This window comes from Ursus maritimus, unplaced genomic scaffold, assembly GCF_017311325.1.
Source record: "Ursus maritimus isolate PB19 unplaced genomic scaffold, ASM1731132v1 scaffold_1, whole genome shotgun sequence".
NCBI lineage: Eukaryota > Metazoa > Chordata > Mammalia > Carnivora > Ursidae > Ursus > Ursus maritimus.
Genome location: NW_024423343.1, coordinates 6,614,158 through 6,621,579, shown reverse-complemented (window position 1 = coordinate 6,621,579; position 7,422 = coordinate 6,614,158). Strand labels below are relative to the sequence as shown.

At 55.7% G+C, this 7,422-nt stretch overlaps 1 protein-coding gene across 1 annotated transcript in view; it reads right to left on the bottom strand.

Moving 5' to 3' along the window:
- Nucleotides 1-2,317: 2,317 nt before the first annotated feature.
- The window catches only part of LOC103662837 (Holliday junction recognition protein), a 52,488-nt gene continuing 47,383 nt past the window's right edge, over nucleotides 2,318-7,422 (bottom strand). The window contains exons 9-10 of the mRNA XM_040636354.1: nucleotides 5,208-6,807; nucleotides 2,318-2,591 (exon numbers count right to left, since the gene is read on the bottom strand). Coding sequence (XP_040492288.1) covers nucleotides 2,555-2,591; nucleotides 5,208-6,807 — 1,637 coding nt within the window. The 3' untranslated portion in view covers nucleotides 2,318-2,554. The remainder of the gene's footprint in view (nucleotides 2,592-5,207; nucleotides 6,808-7,422) is intronic.

The following is a 7,422-nucleotide window of genomic DNA, read 5'->3' as shown; positions in this document are numbered from 1 at the left end:
GGGGTTCGAATGTAAAGTGTAAATTGCGTCCTCGGAGCGCCCAACCGCGCCGACCGCAGCGACGCAGACGTTTTTAATTTAGTTTGTTACGCAAAGCATTGTTCTAAAACAATCAGCATCCCTTTCTCTCCTCGCCTTGAAATAAACCTCCATGGCCATCGGGAGTGCAGATTTCTGACTGTGAGGTGACAACATCCCGGAGCCAAGACAGTGGGGCAGAGGGAGAATTGTGTCCCAATGGGGCTGTTTCATTCCCGCCTCCCCGGAGTGTGCAAGGGTCCAACGGCCCCCTCAGCCCAGAGGGTCTGAAGCCACCGTGGTGCACTCCGCTGCCGGGCGCTGTGCCAGGCAGCGAGGGGAGGCGGGCTGCTGTCCAGCCTCTGCCCCCCAGGACCCGACCCTTGACGGAAAAGAGGGTCTGGGCCGGGGACTGTGGTAGGTATCTAGCAAGGAGGGCGGCAGCCAGGGTGCAGGGGTGGGGGGAGTGGCCACCAGCCTGGGGATGATGGGGGTGGGGAGGGGGTGTCTTGGGGAAGTGACACTACCTCAGGCCTGCCCTCACTCTTCCCGTCACGGGGCCTGACAGGACAGGCTGGGACAGGGACCCAGCGGGGCCTGGAACAGAATCGGGCTGAGGCTCAAAAAGGAGAAATGATGGCCGTGTCCAAGAAAGAGCAGGGGAGAGGGGAGGGGAGCAGGGGAGGTTTCCAGACGCTCAGGCCAGCAGCAGGGTCGCCTGTGGTTGTCTCCTGAGCAGTAACGGTGGGACTGCCGGGCCTTTGCACCGACTGCCAAAGCCAGCCACCACCCTGGGCCCGCCGGCGGGAGAGCGCTGCGGGGCAAAGACCATCCGCGCGCCCAAGGCTTCCCGGGGACGGTGGTTTTCCCGTTGTTTCGTGGCTCCCGTGGGATAGCGAAGGTGCTTCCTGCCAAGCGCTGAGGAGTGTCGCTGCCGACAGACCCGAATACCACAGATTCGGGCGGGAACGGACATGTCACTGGGTGCGGGTGCCAAGGAAAGAGCGACGGCGGCGCACAACCAGCTTCACCCCTTCGTAGCCATGCAGAACATCTCCAGATGGTTCGTAGACCTAAATTTGAAAAGCAAAGATGCAGGACGAAAGTATTTCTACTCCTGAGACTAGGTTTTCTTTAAAAAGTGAAGAGCAGAAGCCAGAAAAAATAAAAGGATGAAACTACTTGACTCTGTTAACAAACTGTAACTTCTGTACGAGAAGAAGCCGTAAAGTTAAATGACACACCAGAGATGGAAGAAGTTACCGGCAATTTAGACAAAACTAGGTTGGCTTGTATAACTGGATCGTCACCCAGGATACACCCAGATCAGTAGGAAACAAAGCAAATGAGAGTCCGGAGAGGACACTCGAAAAGCCAGTACCCCAGAAACGCACACTGCAGTATGTTTCACGCCCCCCCCCACCCCGGGAGTGGCGCCCACTGGCGGCACTAATACGGGACACGGGACCTCTTCTATGACTGGACAGAGCACCAACTGCGATAGCCATTTGGGAAAGCGATTTGGCAATAAGCAGGGAAGTTGAAGACACACGCATCCACGACGTCCGCCACCAGTGAGCCCACGCACGCACTCGAGCACCGCGGCTGCGCGCGTCCTTAGCGGCAGGCACCCGGCAGGACCGTGGAGGAAACCAGCTACCTAGACCCTCGAAACACAAGACACCCGCGCCCATCGGCTCCTGTCAAGTGCAAACAGCTCTCGTGAAGCCCAGTTGCGGAGTATGTGCAGCACTCAACTCTGCACGTGGTAGCAGCACAGACCACCCCGGGGTCTACGGCGTCCTGTACCGGCAGAGCCTGAGAATTGCCCGAGACCCGTGCCTGAGCTCTTCTACCTGCCATCTTCCCCTGATGTTCCAGCCTGCCCGGCGGCGGGGCCTGGCTAGGCCAGAGAACAGCAGCACAGGCCTGGATTGGTAGCAGGAGGTGTGTGTCGGCGGGGGGCGGGGGTGGTGTGAGCAAATGCTCTGCTGGGGACGCCGTGTGGCTGCAAGGTTTGGGACCATCCCAGGACTGTCTGAATACAGCACATTTTCAGCTACAAATATTAGGGTGTTGGGAGTTACTTTTCAGGGGTGAGTTAATGTTTCAATTTGCTATCTGCTACTATGGAAGAGACCAAGTTCCTGGCCTTAAACCATCATATCTGGGGCTTACACGGGTTTTAGAGCAAACAAGTTTCTCTTAACGACCGGGCATGGAGAGCTTTCTGAGGACATGTCTAGATTTAAAAAAGAACACCTGGGGAAAATAGGCCTAGAAAGGACCACATGAAAAATTTTAATTGAGCAACTTTATTCAAATAATTTCTATACTAAGAACTCAGAGTCATTTTAATGGGATCAGTTTCACTGAAATTTGCTTTGAAGGGCAGATAAGTGAAGCCAGTTCTCACATATTCTTGAGGATTAAAAACACACGTGCACACACACACGCAGAGTAAGGGGGAAGAGGGACAAACTCTTAAAAATAACTTGACTATACATCTTCAGCTTTCGACTTTTCTAATACAAAGTCACTTTTCTGTTCCATCTTGAAAGATGTGTTCTTTCCTTTAGAAAAAAAAAAAAGACAAGGGAAATGATTTCAGTAAAATTCCACTAGAATTCCCGAGCCACCAGAAGCTTAACTGTTTTGTATTTATTCCACTGTATATATACAAGCATTCGTGTGTCCACTGTAGAAAATGCCAGCATGCTTCATCAACAGTGTCAAGGACGTAAAAAACCCACCCGAGGGTAACTCCCCTCCCGGCAGCAGCGCCACCTGGTGGTCCCGCCCGTGGGCTTCAACTCCAGGCCTGGCCTCCTGGCCTGGGTGGAACCAGGAGCTGGGAGGCTTCAGCTACATTCCCTCATTTATACAATAAGAGACAGAACCTGCCTGTCTGGGGATTAAGGAGGGAGCGTGTGAGAAGCCTCTACATGGCCTGGCACCCAGAAAGGGATCATACGTCGGCCATTAACATTCCTTCTAGTCACAGCTTGTGAAGATTTGGTCCCTGTCCTCAAGACATTTATAATTTAAGTAGGAAAAGAAGAAAAATGTGGAAAATGGTTAAGTATGTTCATATCACAGTTTTAAGACGAAACCCTCCAGGGGGCAGCCACCAAGACTTATCAAATTCCAGGGGAGCCGGCCCCACAGAGGGCAGAGTCCTCCTCCGGGTGCCCACTGCCCGGCACAGGGCATCACTCATGGCTGTGACCTTGGCGGGCCATCCCCTGCTCCATGGGCCCTCGCTGGGCAGGTGAACGAGGGGAGACTGCCAGGCGTCGAGAAGGTGGATCTCCTGAGGTGGGAGGGGTGGGTCAGGTGCAGCCGAGGTGGAAGAGGGTAGGCGGAGCGACCCTGCTGAACTCCAGGGGCTGAGTCAGCAGGTGGCTTGACCCGCCAGGAAATCTGGGGACGAGGTGGGAAGAGCCACAGAGGCGAGGCTGAGGGGCAGGAAGAGGCAGAGGATGAGTCAGGAGGAACACCGCGTGAGCAGGTGCAGGCTTGGACCAGTGGGGCTGGCTCTCATTCGAGGAGCTGCTCTCGGTGACAACCCCCTCTCGGCTGAGAAGGAAGTCATCCTGGGAGGTCATCCTTAGAGGTCGCGTGGGCGCTTCGCTCTCAATTCTCCTTGGAGTGCGCCTGCCGTGATCCCCGAAAGCCTCTGCCCCACAGAACTCACAATATGGCTCCGACTTCCCTGCTGGTGGTCTGGTCCGAGATGGGCGCAGGCAAAGAGCCCGAGGCCCAGACGAAAGGGAAAGCCTTGTGCTATCAGGGAAAGAGCCACTGCCCCAGCAGACGGGGGGCCCTGCCCACAGTGGGGCCTCCTGGGGTGGGGGCCGCTGTCCTGGTCTGGCTGGGCCTGGCGGACCGCTCCCTTTTTGCTCCAGCTCCACGTCTGGCCTCACCTAAGGTCCCTGACCTCAACCCTTGCCCAGAAAGACCCATCACAACGCAGGTCTGCTTAACCTGACGAAGGCTACCGCGTGGTTAAGGCCACGGGATGCGGCCGTCGGAGGCGCCGGTGGAGAGAGCGGCTTCCGCGGAGCACGAGCTCGATGGCAGGCCGAGGAGACAGGAGCAGCCGAAGGAAGTGGAAGCAGAAGGAAAAAGACCAGACCCCGATTCCGACCCGAGGAGTCGCGGGAGGAGCCAGCACTGGCCACCGCACGCGCTCACACAGGGAGGAGCAGTCCTCGCCGGCAGCCCGCCCCAGCCGCAGCCAGAGCCCTCGAAGGCTTCTGGAAATACCCTCCGAGAGGGGGGCCATTGGGTCGGACCGCTGAGAAGCGTGAGTGGACAAAGGCAGGGAAGGACCCGTGGGGTCACTCAGGGCTGGTGACAGAGACAACTCAGGGCTCATCTGAGAGGAACGCCCCTGTCCCTGGGACGGGATCACAGCGGGGAAAAGAGAACAGGGGATGTTAGGGCAGACGGGGTTCATCTGAACGGCCCCGAAGGGGGCGGCCCATCTGCCTGGGACAAGGAGGGAGGAGTAAGTTCTTTCCTTGGCCTCACCTGCCCACACCACCCCCACAGGAAACCCCAAATGTGTGCTCATTCAGAAGGGTCGCATCGCCCGAATCCCGGCCGGGGGACACCGAAGTGTGTGGTGGGAAGCCTGGTGCTCATGTGAAACGTTGGACAAGCCACCGTGACTTGCCCCACCCCACCTCTGGCAGCTCGTCTCCTGGGAAAAGAGAAGGGAGCACGCACACTGAAACTTGACTTAAGTGGTCCGCACAAGCCAAACTGTGGGACGAGGTGGGATCCCCGCGCGGAGCACTGAGATCGTGGGCAGAGCAAGGGCGTGTGGCCCTCCCGCTCTGTCCCCGTTAAGCAACCCAGAAATAAGAGGAAAGTCAGTTTTGCTTTACGACAGCTGTTTTCTGGGTGAGACCAGGAGAGACTGGGAAGGACAGTTTGACAAGCACATACAGAACTCGCTAGCGAGGCTTTTTAGAAAAGTCTCCTAAACGCACTGTGGTGGGAAATGAGTAAAAGGTTCCCGGTAAGAACACTTACAGCCCGACCTTGGCGCATCTTACACACGAACATCTGGGTATAAATGCTCATTTCAGAGGAAGGGAAAGAATTTGGGAGGAAGTTTGGAAAGCGAACACAGAGGAAACCAACTGTAAAACACCCACGTTCAACCAACAGAAACGCACCTTCTTTTCCCAGGGGGGCTGTCGGGAGCCAGCCTGTCGCCCGGCCACGGGATGGCTCGGCCCACCACATGCGACGGATCCTGGGAACTGGCCCACTGTCCATACAGCGGGGAATCTGATAATCGGTGTCTCTTTGGAGGGGACTGGCGGCCCCTCCTGGCAGAGAGCACGAAGCACATAGACGGATGGGCCTCAAGTGTGGTCGAGCCCCGTGGACTTTCTATGCTCCACTGGGGTGATGCTGACAGCTTTGGGGGACCCTGGAAGCCAGAGTCCGGGTTTAATTTTTCCAAGGTGCGTCCTTTGGGACACTGAACTTCCACACTTGCTCTATCTGGAGATGTTCCGATACGTAAAGGTGCCAGGGTCCGCTGCGGTGACTGCGGGCAATACTTTTGATGAAGCTTGTCAAATTTTTCTTTTATTTCATTGTAACGATTCCTAACACAGCTCAGAGGCTCTGTGCCTGTTACTGAAGTAGCTTTGCTGGGTGATACGGACTTTCCAAGTATTCCAAGATTGCTTCCTTGAAAAAAAAGGTCAAGTCTCTGCTCCAAGCGGCGGGGGCTCTGCACGGAGCTGGTCTCTGAAAGCGAGGGAGGGGAACCCCTCTTGGGCAGGCCTCTCCCTGCTCCAACAGCTCGTTCACCCAGGTCTTCAAAAGCCTCACGGGACTGCTTAGCTTCTGCTCTGCTGAAAGGTCCGCTGAGCCTGCGGGTTTCTAAGCCCCGGGGGCCACGAGGGCTCGCTGGAGCAGCCCTGTACACGGCCACAGCCGAGGGCCCCGGGAGGGACGTCAGGCAGGGCTGCTTCCCGGGATTTGGGCAGTATTCCTGATGAAGCTTATCGAATTCCATTTCAATTTCCCTGTAACAATTCCCTCTCTTGCCAGGCAGTACTCTCGGTCTGGAAACGATCTTTACAGGAGAAATTAACCATTTTAGTGCCATAAGCCTATTTTCCTGCCCAAGAGGACGGATTGCACCGGCTCCTCCATAAGTCAGCGAAGAACGCCTCTGGGGCGTTAAACTCAACCCCCTGAGCCCCTCCCAACTTGGATTTAATTGGTGGATTTTGTGTTTGTTTACTTCGGGGAGAGCTTTTTCCAATTTTAAACCCGCCTTCTGGCCAGAAGCATCTAGTAAGTTCTCGCAATCTCTTAACGCTTCCCCATCCTTCAGCGGCTCAGACCAGGGTGGGAGTCTGTCCTGGGAACCCCTTCGCGAGGGCCCGCCCCCCCGGCAATGCGTCCTGTTCATTCTGTTCTTACACCTGTGCCGCCTCCTGGAGCTCCAGCTGTGAGCGATGAACGATGTTTTGGTGGAGATGATGCAGGACGGCTTTGCGCTCAGCAGCCGGCTCATGGAGTGCAGCATGCCCGCGTACAGGTCGCTGATTGTCACATCGCAGACGTCGTCGGCCTCGAAGGCTGGGCTGCTTGAGAAGCTGCTCCCCCCGGACTCCCGGAGAGAGAGACTGTTGCTTCTAGGCACGACGGCCAGGTCTGCCGAGCAGGGGCCTGAAGGACCGGGCTCCCCGGGACATGAAGCCGGCTTAACTGGGCCGCCAGGACTCCTTCCAGACACACGGCCATGGCCTCCTGGGGAAAAACAGACACAAGGTAAAGTGCCACCGTTCAAGACTGTCATCTGCAGAGACCACGGAACTAAAGGGTGGATGGTGACAAAGCTTTTTTAAGCAATACAAAAAGGCAAGAAAAAAATTCCATAAAAATGTGGGGATAGATTCTTCTTAGAGAGATTTCCTCCTAGCTATCAAACTTAAACTTCTGCTCTCACCCAAACTTCCCCACCGGGGTCTTCCGTCCTTAGGTGATGGTGACACTGTTTACCTGCAGGGCTGGGGGTGGGGGAGACAGGACCCCGGATACACCTCCTCATGCAGATCTGACTTCCACATCATGTGAAATGTCTCATGTACTTTAAAAATTAAATGAAACCAACGAGGATGGGGGAACGCTAAAAATGAAAACAGACCCAGAAAGCACTCTGGTGTGTATCAAACTGATGATAACGGGAAGAGGAAGAAGAATCCAAATCACTTTGAACGCCATACTTGGAACTCATTGCCTCAGTGGGATACTGTCTGAGGATCTAAGTGTTGCTTGGAACTCCAGAACCTTCTTTAGAAGGTTATGGAGCAAGTGGTAGCAGGGGCCATGACTCTGAAACGGCTCTGCGCCGCCCAACCAACC